This window comes from Equus quagga, chromosome 2 (genome assembly GCF_021613505.1).
Source record: "Equus quagga isolate Etosha38 chromosome 2, UCLA_HA_Equagga_1.0, whole genome shotgun sequence".
NCBI classification, from domain to species: Eukaryota; Metazoa; Chordata; class Mammalia; order Perissodactyla; family Equidae; genus Equus; species Equus quagga.
This window is the reverse complement of record NC_060268.1, coordinates 53,577,254-53,592,309: the sequence shown is the minus strand read 5'-3', so window position 1 is coordinate 53,592,309 and position 15,056 is coordinate 53,577,254. Positions and strand designations below refer to the sequence as shown.

The 15,056-nt window shown below is 42.8% G+C and overlaps 1 protein-coding gene across 2 annotated transcripts in view; it reads left to right on the top strand.

Moving 5' to 3' along the window:
• MYO1E (myosin IE) overlaps positions 1-15,056 on the top strand; it is a 191,979-nt gene that overhangs the window by 111,808 nt on the left and 65,115 nt on the right. For both annotated transcript variants that reach the window (XM_046655362.1, XM_046655363.1), the window contains 4 exons: positions 2,555-2,686; positions 5,228-5,362; positions 7,345-7,477; positions 12,659-12,855. In XM_046655362.1, the coding sequence (XP_046511318.1) occupies positions 2,555-2,686; positions 5,228-5,362; positions 7,345-7,477; positions 12,659-12,855 (597 nt within the window). The remainder of the gene's footprint in view (positions 1-2,554; positions 2,687-5,227; positions 5,363-7,344; positions 7,478-12,658; positions 12,856-15,056) is intronic.

The following is a 15,056-nucleotide window of genomic DNA, read 5'->3' as shown; positions in this document are numbered from 1 at the left end:
TATATTGTTAAATTTAAAAAAAAGAGGGGGGCTAGCCCAGTGGTGTAGTGATTAGTTCGTGTGCTCCGCTTTGTTGGCCCAGGGTCCGTGGTTTCGGATCCCGGGCGTGGATATATGCACCACTTATCAAGCCATGTTGTGGCAGGCGTCCCACATATAAAGTGGAGAAAGATGGGCACTGATGTTAGCTCAGGGCCAGTCTTCCTCAGCAAAAAGAGGAGGATTGGTGGCGGATGTTAGCTCAGGGCTAATCTTCCTCAAAACAAAACCACAACAAAAAACCAGGTCCAGAACAATATTTACAATATGGTCCCATTTTTATTTTAAAATGCACATTATATACAACATAATTAAGGTGTCTGTAATTCAAAGTTTGAATACACTATTACAACGATTAGTAGGAGGAGTTGGAAGTGGCATCAGGGTGGGAATATGGGTAATTTCACTTTTAAAACTGGACATGTAGTATGGAATATAAAAATTCATATATTTCCACTTACAAATCTTTTCAAGTATTAAGTAATGTATTATGAAATATTTCAAACTCTATTTAAAAATCATACAATGAACACCAGGGTACCCAGTACCTAGCATAAGAAATAAAACATTATCAAGAGTTGAACTTTCTTCCTATTTAATTATGAAAATGCAACATCCTCTCTTTATACCTATGATTTCCTCTTCCCCTCCAGGCTGCTTTATAACAAAACTAAACTTTTGATCTCTCATTAGGGGTTTTAACTTTTCCATAACAATTTTTTGTTTTTTTGAGGAAGATTAGCCCTGAGCTATCATCCGCCACCAATCCTCCTCTTTTTGCTGAAGAAGACTGGCCCTGAGCTAACATCTGTGCCCATCTTCCTCCACTTTATATGTGGGACGCCTGCCACAATGTGGCTTCATAAGTGGTGGGCTCGTCCGCGCCCAGGATCCAAACTGGTGAACCCCGGCTGCTGAAGCAGAATGTGGGCACTTAAACGCTGCACCACCAGGCCGGCCCCTCCAACGATTTTGAGTTGTGCATACACATTTCTATTACATTATAGCAGTGGTTCTCAACGTTGGCCACATATAAAAATCACCCAGGCTTTTAAAAACTGCTCAGGTCTTGGTTCCAGTCCCTAGATAGCGATTTACTTGTATAGGGTGGCGCCGGGCACCAGCATTTCTTAAAGGCTTCCAGGTCTTTCTAACAGGCAGCCAAGGTTTCAAACCATTTCTAGAAGGACTTGAAAGTTTACCATTTACTACATCTGCCCTTCCTGGATTTGATGTCCTGTTTGGTTTCATTCCCACCCTCAGACTGATGGGAGTGGTGGGGGAGGGGGGGACGGGGCATGTTCCATGGACGGACACTGAATTATTCCCTCTAGAACATGCCAAAAGGAAAAGGTGGTGAAGGATGGCCACAATAGGAAGCGCAGGGGACCTTGTTCAGCAAGCTTTTCTCAAGGACTACCGCAATTCAGGATAGCAGTGGTTTGCGGTCCTTCTCCATGTCTGGTGCTTCTGGGTGTTTGTTTTTGGAAGAGGAAGGAGGAGGAGTCATCAGATTAACATCAACAGACAATTAGAGGGTGGCCTTCTTTTGTAGCCTTTCTGACACCTGGAATTGGCAAGTAACAGGAGCACAGCAGGCACTGAGTGCTGTAGGCAACAGGAAAAACACGCAATGTGCTTTTCTTGTTCTTGTGAGTTTACGATTTTATTCGAAGACTTGCAGCCCAGCAGGATTCAGCCCTGGGATGGCTGGATTTCATCTTCATACACATTTTTAAAATATTAAATGTGAACGCAATTAAGCTGGGCATGCTTTCCAGTTTGACCCTAGGCCACACCACTCCCTAATGCCCACATTCTCATCTTTTCCTTCATTTAAATTTACCCTCCTGGTCCTTTCATAGGACTGGAGAGAAACTCAATTCTAGTGAGAAAAAAATGTCATTTACTTAACAATCTGGACACCTTTTCCAGCTAAATTCCAGGGTTTTAGTCTCCTTTGTTCCTATGAGTAATAATTTAAGAGGAAATGTTAACAACAACCGCTCACAACTGACTGTAAAGAACATTAGTTATAATCAAGTGTTTGTGTTTTGTGTAAAAATTTCAGATGCTCCAGAGGTAAAAGGGATTGCTTTTGTGCAAAGCTGTTGCAATAAGTCTGCCAGAGGGAAAATTTGCTTCCTCTCAAAGAAGCTGATAGAGTTCACTCTTGTTAGATTAAGGGGACCATGTGATTTCTGCTCCATTCTTTACAGCTTCCGGCTTAGCAGCCAAGCACCTTCTGGGGGAATATGGGCAAAGAATATAGCATGTCCTTACTTAGTCAGGCTGGAAGGGTAGATTCTCTCTCCATACAGAATTGTGTGATTGGACAAAAGCACAGGTTATTGTCTGAGGAAAAAGTAAGGAAGTCTAGACGAGAGCTGGGAATAATCCACAACGTATTTTTCACTAATGAATTTCCTGGAATTGTATTCTGTATCCAAAGCCTGTTTGGAACATCATGTTTTTGTTCACCAACCATTGAAGGAAATCCCTTACTTTCTTGCAGGGAAAATACTTTGAAATCCAGTTCAGTCCAGGTGGGGAACCAGATGGTGGAAAGATCTCCAACTTCCTTCTGGAAAAATCTAGGGTGGTGATGAGGAACCCTGGAGAGCGGAGTTTTCACATATTTTACCAGGTTTTCCTTTGTATTTTTTTCTTTCCTACTTCTTTGTTCCTTCGCCACATTAAACTTTTGTTTTTCCTCTTAGCCCTCAGGTTTAGACAATTTAGTCTGGGAAGCCAAGGAGTATTTATTACTGTAGTATGCGTAAGTCAATGTGCAAAAGAATTGTGAGAATGTCCCTACCCGCAAGGAGAGTAAGTTCTAGTTGGGATGAGAAGACAAAAATTTCCCCAAAGTTAAATAATGAAGAAAGCGTTGACATAACTTCAAAACAAAATTAGGAGGGTTTGGCTCTTTGCCAAATAGGAATTCACATGGGAGAGTTGGCTGCATGGCAAGGAGAGCTATGAGCGAGGTGCAGGGAGAGAGTGCTCAGGCCAGTCAAGTGGCCTGAACCACGCAATGGAGGTGGGAGCCAGGCCTCAACCAACTTGCAAGGGCAGAAGTCTTCAAAAGGTGAACTGTTGGAAGAGAGACTCAAAATAGGCTTAGGATCTTTAATGCCAGGTCAGAAAGTTTTGACTTAGATGCTCAGAAGCCATGGAGAGTTTGGGGCTAGACTGTGTGCAGGATGCTTTTAAATTGGGTTCTAGGCTTTAGCAATCATCTGATTTGACTCTTTTAAAATATTTTTAAGTATTTAAAAAATATGATACCATAAACAATTTTTTTTCATGTATGGGTTTATATATTAGAATTTTGTATATTGAGGATTCGCATTAGATCTCATTTGAAGAAAGCCCTGCAACTATTTTTTGTAGTTTTTTTGTTTTGTTATAGTTTGAAGATCACTAGATTAGAAAACAGACTGCGTTGGTAGCTCACATACAGTCTTTTCAATTATGTAAACATCTTAGATGATGACAAATAATTCTTCTGGCTGGTGTCTGTTAGTTGGAAGAAAACATAAATGACCAAAAGCTTGCATTAATTCAATAATGCTTTTAATTGTATTAATCAAAGCACCATGTACAGATGACTGAAAAATAATTTTGTGTATCACACACATAGCATATTATTTCTTAAGCACCAGAGAGAGGTTCATAATTGTTTCCAGGACCCCTTTCAATAAATGCCAACCCCACCCCCATCCAGTAGGCCTCTGCCCACAGGTTGGAAACCACCAGACTAGGGGCTGGGCAAGTGATGAGGTCAGGAGAAGACAGAGTTCAAGATTCTGACATAAAAGTAATTGTTGAAGCTGTGAGATAGATGAGGCTTTTGTGGGAGTGAAAAATAATGTCCATGCAGGACTTGGGGACCTGGGGATGGTCTGTGGGATGAGGAGACATTGAGGAGCCAGGGAGCCAGTCACGGGAGGAACGCCAGGATCCTACAGTGTCACCAAAGCCAGGGGAAGCTCAAGGGGATGAGCAGCCGGGTCAGGTGCTCAGAGCTCTTGTGAGGAAGGGGTGGGGCAGGGGTTTGGGGACCAAGAAAGCGTTGGATTTAGCTGCTAGAAAGTAGCCACGAGAGTCATTTCATCAGAATGGTGAGGGGAGAAGCCAGAGTGCAGGGGTTAAGTCATGATGAGAAAGTAGATTCTGCAGCTTGAAGAAGTTCACAGAGTCAAAGAAAAGCTTCTAAAGAAGGCAAAGGGCAGTGTGCATTTGTAGAGAAGAGAAAGAGTCGGAGAAAGAGGAGTTTGAAGATGCAAGTGAGAGGGGCTAAGTGATGCGGATGGGGAGAAGACTGAGAAAGAGATGAGGAAAGTTCTTCCTCAGACCAAAAAAAACCAGAAGGGGAAAAATAGGTAAAGCATGGTACAAAAAGATTTTGAGGAGACCAGGAGGAAAAGCTGATGTCATGGGATGACCTAGAACTTCTCAGTAATGGAGATGAGATGAGGTTCCCTATTTTGTGGGTGTGGAGCCGAGAAGACCTGAGAAACTTGACCACAAAGGGGAAGTGTGGGTAAGAGCTGCCTGTCTTTTCCGAAATCCTGTTGGGTTGGAGCCAGTGGTGTGCTGGAGCTGGTTTGCATGGGCTGTGGGTGTCTCTTCCCACTTCTTCCTTCACTGACATTTTCTTGATAGTTTGAAGTCAGTCGGGGTAGGAGTATTTATACCATGAAAATCAGCAAACGCTACAAATCCGTTTTCCCCCCAAGAGTTGATTGTTTAACGTTTTCCAGCACACCACTGGTGGGAGCCCTTTAAGAGGGTCTTACTACGGCAAATGTCAGAGATGGAACAAAAAGCCAAGGAGCAGTTAGTGGTTAGGAGGTTTCAGAACGCCAGAGTGTGGGACTTGAGGCTGTTTTAAGTATGCGCCCAGCAAGGAGAAACATGGAGAGGCCAAGGGCAAATTCTCTGCTCTTGCAGGTCTTCTCAGAGTTAAGGACTGGAATTTGCAGAGATGATTTGGGACTCCTACAAGTAGAGCAGATATTCTGAAACCCCTAGTCTGGAAGGGAGGACCACCCATCATTTTAGAAAGCAGGGTTAGACCGTCCCATTGCCTGAGCCCAGGGCTGGTGGTGGCAGGAACGGTGAAATGCATTTGATCGCTCTGAGGACCTCATCACGCCCACCCTGCTTTCTCTTGCTCCAGCTCATCGAGGGCGCCTCTGCAGAGCAGAAGCACAGCCTCGGCATCACCAGCATGGACTATTATTACTACCTGAGCCTCTCCGGCTCCTACAAGGTGGATGACATCGACGACAGGCGAGAGTTTCAGGAAACGCTGGTAAGTGCTGGTGCAGGGCCAGGCAGGGTCTGCTCTGCAGACTGGGCACCGCCATGATAGAAAGGGCAGTGAAGGTTAACAAAGCAAAGAGCAGCGTGAGATTTCCACCTCACTCTGCTGCTGGAAGCATGCCATTTCCTAAAGCACGATTAAGCACCCTTAAATAGCCATGTGCCCGGTTGCCTGAGGACCACTTAGTGATTTGAGGTCGGTAAATAGTGAATTCATCGTTACTCCCTGCAGGAGCTCTGATGAATGGGTAAAAACTCTTGTGAGTAGTACCTTTGCCATAACTGTTTGCCGATAGCTGGCACAGTTGTTGAGCTGTTTCCTTAGAAAGGCAAAGCGAAGAGCGCTCTAACGACCTTAATTGGGGTTAGAAAATTTAGAACACCTCCAGTCTTTTCTCCAGCCACTTTCTCTTCACCTCTGCATTGTACAGGTCAGAGGGAGATCTCCACTCCATTCTCTTCACATCGTATATATGTTATGGTACCAGATATGAACCGGGTAGATTACAGAGGGGTCACATCCTCCGGTAAACAACTTAAGAATTCAATCTAGAACTTTCTGGAGGTGGGCTGGTCACCCAGTTAGCCTGAAAGAACTGCCTCACCATTGCCCTTTGAGTCAGCTATCAGTGGGGCCCATCTTCAACCCAGGTCAGAACGGAGTGGGAGACCCTGAATGGGCAACTACAGGTGCAGTGTGAGGGGAGCTGATGTGTATGCTTGAAAAAGATTGGATGTTCAGACGGTGTCTTGGATGCCAGAAAAAAAGATGGTATCAAAAAGCCACATGACCTCAAAGGAGCTGGGAGAAAAAATGCAGATAAGGGGCCTGCTTTGGTCCTGGAGTATAGTTCTTAAGATATGGATATCCAAGACTCAGAAATTTCAGCTGCTTTTATTAAATCCGATGGACCTCAGAAACAGGACTTTTTTTTTTTTAAAGGTTGGCACCTGAGCTAACAACTGTTGGCAATCTTGTTTTTTTTTTTTTCTGCTTTTTCTCCCCAAACCCCTGCAGTGCATAGATGTATATTTTAGTTGTGGGTCCTTCTAGTTGAGGCATGTGGGACGCTGCCTCAGCGTGGCCTGACAAGTGGTGCCACGTCTGTGCCCAGGATCCGAACCAGCGAAACCCTGGGCCACCAAAGCAGAGTGCGCGAACTTAACCACTCAGCCATGGGGCCGACCCCCAAACCAGGACATTTTAAATAGTGCTTTTATTTGATTTCCTGGAGATTTTTAATCAAGATCCTTTGCAAGTACCATCTATTTTCAGCCCTCCCAATGAAGTGAACAATCTCTGAGCCTACTTGGAGTAGCTGGAAAGGAGGCATGTGTGCCATTAGAGGGAGAGGGGTGGCAGCAAAAGCACACCAAGGGACGAGGGCAGACTTGTTGACTTCGTGTACAGCTGCTGCATCCGACTGTCTTTCCCACTACAGCTGTCTTGCCCTTATTCCTGGAGGATTGCATGCTACGTTTAAAGACAGAACTGCCATGGGGCCAGCCTGGTGGCTCAGCGCTTAAGTTCGCACGTTCCGCTTCGGTGGCCCGGGGTTCGCTGGTTCGGATCCTGGGTGCGGACATGGCACCGCTTGGCAAGCCATGCTGTGGTAGGGGTCCCATATGTAAAGTAGAGGAAAATGGGCACGGATGTTAGCTCAGGACCAGTCTTCCTCAGCAAAAAGAGGAAGATTGGCAGAAGTTAGCTCAGGGCTACTCTTCCTCAAAAAAAAAAAAAAAAAAAGGAGAGAGAGAGAAAGACAGAACTGCCTTTCCAGCATGACTTTGAGACTTGAAGAATGTGTGAACATGCCCTGATCAGTGATAATGTCTTACGGGGACTTCCAGCTGCCACAGCAAGCTAAGCCACATAGCACTGCACAAGCCAACCTAAGCTTTGGCTTCCTTGTTACCTGCTTATAAAGCTGATGACCAGCTTGTCTGGATGATTTCTCCTTTCTCTGCCAGCACGCGATGAATGTGATCGGGATCTTTGCAGAGGAGCAAACCCTGGTGCTGCAGATAGTGGCGGGCGTCCTCCACCTCGGAAACATCAGCTTCAAGGAAGTTGGCAATTACGCAGCAGTGGAGAGTGAAGAGTGTGAGTGGCTTTGGCACACGGTTGTTGGATGAGGGGAAGCAATTGTTTCATTCCGATCAAGAGTAACCCACCACTTTCCTTTGCTTAGATCCCAACTGGGGCATTGTGGGAAGAGATGAGAAGTGACAGAACAAAATGGCCTTAGAGCGTCTAGGCCTCTTCTCTGCACGTGCCTCTCTCCTCGCCACGCCCCGCACCATAGACCATTAATGAAATTGTTCCAATTTATCCTTGACCTTGGGGAAATCTGGCAGAATTTCCTATCTAGGTTTAAAAATAAAGTGATACTTTAATGAAGATTAGAGTCATAATAGCTAAATAACTCCAAAGATTTATCTCCTAATAAAAATCCTTTCTGTAACTCATCTTTAATGTCTTCATTCATCTAAAGGTCCTGAAGAGCAGGTGACAGGATATATGTAAAAAAGGAAAGCTCACATGTTCACGGGCTGCCCCGTGGGTCAGATTAGATTGGATTTCTGAAAACAGGGAGAAAAGTGGACATTGATTATTGTGTTGATGTTGCTGATGATCGCCTTTAATGGTCATCTCTGTAGTAGTCAGACCCTAAAGACCTGAATGATTGTTTTTACTCTTTGAGAAGAAATCAGGTCCTTCCTGCAGAGAGTTGTTGCTGGTTTGTATGCTAGAGTCTGCCGCAACCACCGTGGCGCGTAACTTTAGTCTCTGAGGCATCAGAAGAGCTTCCAGCTGCTCTCAGAACCCACACATCCTTTAACCACCCAGGAAGACATTTCTTCCTTTCTCAGCATTCTTCAAGGATGATAAATTTAGATGCTTAGTAATAAATAGTATCCCACTCATTGCTGACAATGCAGTGAGGCTATTTCCATTCCAAATAAGGTTCTTTTTTCATATTTTTGTTTTGTAATAAAAGAGGGAAGTTCTGCTAACTTCTGATGTCTATCTGATAAAGAGAAAGATGAATTATGTTTACCAGGGAAGGAAGTAGGGTGGAAAATAATAAATATACAGGGTGTCCATAAAGTCTAGGAACACAACCTAATAGTAATAGTAACTATAACTATGTTTTGGGACTTTTTGTATGTTATCCTTCACATTTAACAGTACACATTCTTGTCCAGGCATATCATTAACATTTGCATTTTAACATTGACAGTTTGGGTTTCTTGATAGTTTCTGTGGTAGTAGATGAGATTTCTCTTGCCTTCTTGGGTAGTACAATCCCTTACTGTCTCTTTATGCTGGAGAACAAAGTCATGACTCTGACACAGCAAGCATTTCCCTGGATGCTTGAGCCAAGGAGTGGTTCATTGCACATTGGCGTCTGGAGGAAGTAGCATCCCCAGCCAACTGAATAAGGCCCAGGATTAGCAACTGCCTGTGAAACTCCCTTTTTAGAGGTGATGAAGTGATGGAGATCAGGAAAGGGTGTGCTTGAAGCCAAAGAGGTTTAACAAAGAAATATATCCTCCTTCCAAAGATTTGTTTTCTGTTCAGTTGGTAGTACCTTAACATGGTTCCAATGGGTATACTGTTAAAGTTGTTCCATCTACCTCTTTGCTAGTCAGCTTGTTCCCCTCCCCAAAGGGAATCAATATTTCCAGTCTCTTATACTCCTTTCAAGGGGATATATGTTCCCAAGCAACTACACACACCCATTCTTTTTCCCCCACTTTTGTGCATTAATAGTAGCATATAACATGTTCTACGGTGACTTTTTCACTTAACATTTTATCTTGGAGATTATTCTATATCAATTCATTAAGGAACTTTGTCCTTTTTATATATAGCTGCCTAACATTCCATTGCTTGGCTATACTTTAATTTAGTGAACCAATCATCTGTTGATGGATATTAAGATGTTTCGGATCTTCTGCTATTCCAATTACTAACGTGAATAACCTGGTTTGTGTCATCTTTGTCATATTTGAGTATATCTGTGGAATAAATTTGTAGAAGGAAGTGCTAGCTCATGCTTTTATAAAGGAAAAAAGCAGCCTTTCTCTAGCTATTATATTGTAGGAAAAAAAATGGTAAGATTTGCATCACAGCTGGCCTACTGGAGCGAAATAGCCGTTAATAACAACATGTTATGTTGTTGTCTAACCTTAGACTGATGGAGCCATAGAATAGCCTGAACCAAACGTTTATGTTGCTGAGAAGTCAAACAAACCTCACCGTAGGCACATGGGTACCTGCCTTTGTAAATACAGTAAGGTGACGAACTTTTGGAAATAAGTCTTACTCAAAAGATATTAAATACAAATTAACCTGCAAATTTTGTTGAAAGCAATAACAATACTTCTTAAATAACAATGGGACTAAAATGATAATGCCTCTCTTTGCCCCATCATTAATGGATTAGAAAGCACAGACCCTCAACACCAAAGACAGGTAAACCACATTTACCTTGTCACTTTTCTAAAATTTAAAAATGGAATTTTGTTTTGTTACATCTTTGGTTTCTCTGTCTTACCTCTACTTCAGATTTAAATGGAAAAATTAAATCCAACTTTCCTTTACACTTTAATGCAGTAATAGAAATCTATCTATATCATCAAAATGTGCTGAAACATTACTTTCCAGCAGGTTCTTTTATGTCCTACATAATGGTTTAGCTGTACAGAGTTACATCATTATTTTTAAATTAATCAATGCCTCCTCCCCACTCTCCCTCCCCACAGCCTCCAAGCTTCCGTACTGACGCTACACTCGCACACACCCTCATGGAAATTCACCGCCTGAAGGAAGTCAATATGAGCAGCCCTATAATTTCAGCACCAGGGCAGCCACTGAAGAAAACATGAGGCCGTAAAAGCTTGTACTTGAAAAACATGGCATGGATTTTTTTCAAAGCAAGTACTAGATTCCTCTCTAGACTTCCGAGCTGTTTTCCTAAGCTTGTGGCTCTGATTCTTGGCCAAATTCCGTGCCTTGTTTTCTTGAGTGCCTGTGGTCCCTCCCTGGTGCCCTCTTCCACAGAAGAGCTAGGAGACATGGAAGTATAGCGTGTTTCTTTGTCAGTCTCGCCTGTCTGTTTTGTCTCAAGGACCCAAGGACTTAGCTCGTATTGTGTTATTTCTTTAGCTGTGGTCATAAAGATAACGGCATAAATATTTCTACCCAGTATTTTAGCTGTGTCCCTATTTTAGCATGGGTAGGGGCTTGGGAGAAGCCCATGTTTACAAAACAGACAAATGGGAGCTAATCATTTGTTGTATCAGCTATTCACTGTGTGGTTATCATGAACAATGAGGGGCCCTCGTGAATTTACTATAAACCATTGATAATGATAACCAGTTTATCAAGTGAGACATGCACATACCTGGCTCTCTGCCTGGTGATGGTGACAATAAGTAACATTGTAGTTTCCCCTTAATGAAGACCTCTTATTTGTCAGACACTTTGGTAAATATCTCTTGATTCTCACAGCAACTCTACATGTGTCCAGTCTGATTTATGGGTGTCTTATGTCCCTGCTCTGTGCAAAGGTACGTTCCAGTTTAGTGGAAGACACATCCAGATTCATAAACATACGTGTGAACGTTAAAACTGAACTAAAGGAAGTTGGCTTTTGGCAAATTAGTGCACTTGATTTTGTTTACATGCTGTTTGTAAGAGGATGCCCTCTACTAGTCAGAAAATTTGTCAAACACGCATATAGATAATAAATACCTTGTTCCGGCATTACACTTTTTCGAAATGCATTCACTGACAATCTCATTGGAAGGTATATACTGAGAAATGTCAGCCTGTTACGTTCTAACACCATCTGTGAAATTCAAGCAGATTTGCCTTTATTGGGAGGCTTGTAATTTTTTAGCATTAGCATAAGGTCTTTAATAAAATCCTTTTATGAGAGAATTTTGGTAAAACTTTATGCAGAAAAAGAGGACTCATATCCAAGTTCAGAATTTTTATTTGCGTCCATAAAAATCTTTCATTCATAATGGGAAAAATCTGAGCATTCTTTCATGCCCAAGAATAGTGTCCTTTATTCACATTAGAGTGTTTTGACCAGAAGTCAAGAAAATCCATTTATATCACTAGCCCTCCTCTTGGTGAGTTTCATGGCCTGAAACAAGTTGCTGAGCCATGGGAACCTCAGCTTTTCTATCCAAAGACCACAACCTATGCCAACCACATTTCCTTAGGGTGGGAAGGGTGTGCAGTGGTGTGAATAATACCAATCTCCTCTATTTTACTCCATACACGACCCCGAGAGAAATCTAGTTACGCCCCTCTCTATAAGCCATTCAGACCCCCTTTGATGCCAGCCCAAATATCTCACACCATTTCAAGACCTCCACCATTGGAATTCATCCTAACTTTTTAATCATCTACCTTAACCTTCAGCTGTAGCCAATGCTGGTCAACTCGATGCACCTCAACTGTGTCTCCTGCGTTCCTGCCTCCTCACCTTTACCCGTTCCATTCCCCTCCCCCCTCTTCTTTCTTCCTCTGCAACTGTACAAATTCTGTTCATCCTTTTAGGCCACGCCCAAGTCCCACATCTTCCTCGACCACCCCAGCAAGTAGTAATATCTTCCTGTTTGAAATTCCTCTGGGACCTGATTGTCTGTGTCACATATCCAGCTTTTAGTAGGCTTCTATATTTGGTAAACTACCTTTGCATGCTCTAGATTGTCTTCTAGATTTCTTAAATATTTTGTATCCTGTCCTCTCTCTTTAGTAACCTTACACATGGTAAGCACTCAATGAGTATGTGATTGGTTATAACTATTAGTTTGATGATATCAGGTGCTTCAAGCTCTTGGGGAATGATGCTATGAAAACACTGTACCAAAAAGGAAGAAAACAATATTTGGAGCCAAAGAAATGTTTCTTGATTTAGTTCCTTCCGGGCTGTCTTGCTGCAAGCTTGGAAAGATGTCCATTTTAGGCATTTGGCTGTGATCTCAGTAAGGGGGATTGGTTTGCCACCCTTCTGGGGTCACTGATTTGTATGATTGGAAGTCTCAGTCGTCATGGGAATTGACTCATGTAATAGAACAATTGGGAAAAACAAAGTGGATGGATGTGTGTGGGATTGCTGATAAGCACTCTTAACTAGAGTGAAAGTTCTTGGGGGCTTATGATGGTGTCTTGTATGTGCGCACACACACAAGTGCCTCCATCTATTTGTGAGATGAATTGTTAAAATTCTGAAGGACAATCGTTTTATTTTTTGTGTAGTTTTGGCTTTTCCTGCATATCTGCTGGGGATAAACCAGGACCGGTTGAAAGAAAAGCTAACGAGCCGACAGATGGATAGCAAGTGGGGAGGCAAGTCAGAGTCCATCCATGTGACCCTCAACGTGGAGCAGGCCTGTTATACCAGGGACGCGCTCGCCAAGGCCCTGCACGCCCGGGTCTTTGATTTCTTGGTAGATGTAAGTAAACACAGGTTGACATTGTTTAGCTATAAAGAGTAAAACTACTAAGGGCTTTGTTTTCATGTTTTGGCTCACTCTTTATAACCATTACCTTACTTCTCCACTTTTTATCCTATCACCCTGGGATCATCAAATCCGACTTTTACTTCTAGAATTGTCCAGCAAGACTCTAATATGGTAACAGCTTCTTGTGGACAAAATATTTTGTAAAGCCTGGACTTAGACCAGAAAAAGAGGAGACCTGTGGTCATGAACCTTTCTTGACTTTTGAGCCTAAAGGTTTAGAATGTTGTTGCATTTGTCATCTATTGCCGTTACCAATTAACCCCAAGCAATAAGCATTTATTCTCTCACAGTGTCTGCGGGTCCGGTATTTGGAGTGACTTAGCTTTGTGGTTCTGACTCAGGGATGAGATTGCAGTCAAGATGCTGATTGGGGGGGGTGGCCCGGTTGCTGAGTAGTTAAGTCCGCGTGCTAGGCTTAGGCGGCCCATGGATTCACCGGTTCAAATCCTGGGCGCGGACATGGCACCCATCAAGCCATGCTGAGGCAGCGTCCCACATACCACAACTAGAAGGACCCACAACTAAAAATATACAACTACGTACCGGGATGCTTTGGGGAGAAAAAAGGAAAAATAAAATAAAATCTTAAAAAAAAAAAAAAGATGCTGATTGGAGCTACAGTCACCTCAAGGCATGATTAGGGTTGGAGGATCTGGTTCCAAGATGGCGCACTCTGTTGGCTGTTGCCAGGACGCCTCAGTTCCTTGGTACCCAAGCCTCTCCTGACTATCTTGAAGGCTGCTTGAATATCCTCACAACATGGCAGTTGGTTTCCCCCACAATGAGTGATCTAAGAGAGAGAGTAAGGAAGAAGCCACAAAGCTTTTAGTGTCCTAATCCTGGACTGACATATCGCTACTCTACCATTTTCTATTCATTAGAAGCGAGTCACTAAGTACAGCCTACAGTTAAGGGGAGGGGAATTAAGTTCCACTTTATGAAGGGAGGAATATCAAAGACTTTTTGGATATATTTTAAAACTACCATAGACTTTTTTTATGATGGCATAATCATATGTATACTTTATGTATACATATTTATATATGTATACCACATATAGATTCAGAAAATTAGTCTTTCAGCAGCGTAGAACTGCCAGTGGCAGTCTATGTTAATCGCTGGAGCCTCTATGTGATAGAATAATAATAGCAAACACTTATATAGCACTTAACTATGTGCCAGATACTGTTCTAAGTATTTTAGAAAAAAATAATTCACTTAATTCTTACAACTCTGTGACTTAGGTGTTATTATCTCTATTTTACAGATAGGCTGTAGAGGCACAGAGAGGTTAAGGAACTTACCCAAGTCACACCACTATTAAGTGAGAAATCTAGGAATTGAACCCAGGTAATTTAGCAGTGTTCCAGCTAGTCTACTCCTCTGTCTTTTATATGTTCAAGCTAGAAAGAACCCTAGAGAGACAACAGTGTGGACGCTAGATCGAAAAAGTTTGTATTTGAATCCAGGCAACAACATCTATAAGGCTTAAAGTATGGGTAGGTGTGGTTAGGGTTGAGTGAGGCAGAGCAGGATAGGGTAATTATTCTGTGTACTTCTCGTGGTTATTTTAAGGGTAAGATGGCTTAGGAAGGTCAGAGTCATACTAAACATTAGTCATGCCTTTAACTTGTCCAGACCCCTCATTTTACTGACTAAGGAAGCTTAGGTCTGAGTTTTGGTGAATTTGCCCAAGGCCATTCAGCAAGAGGATCTGGCACAACTGGGACTAGAACCCACATCTCTGTCTCTTTGTTCAGCTTACCTTCCAGCACTGGACTTCCCATCTTACTTCCTTTCTATCTTCTCTCAATTTTTTGTGTGGCAAAAGGGGATGGATGCCCTATGTAAGTGATGCTAATTAGAGCCGACAGTTACTGAGCACTGACTTCATACCAGGCCCTGGGTGGAATGCTGTATATCATTACCCATTAGCTCACAAAGATGCTGTGTCATTTTCTTTGCCTAGAAAACACCTCTGGTGCTTCAGAATTCATCCAGGTATCCACCACCTCCAGGACTTTTTCTCCTATTTTCCTCTCTCCCCTGCAGCTCTCACCAACCCCCTCCAACCTACACCTACCCTCCTATCATTGTGTCTGTTCCATTGAGTTGCACCTGTCTTCTCACAG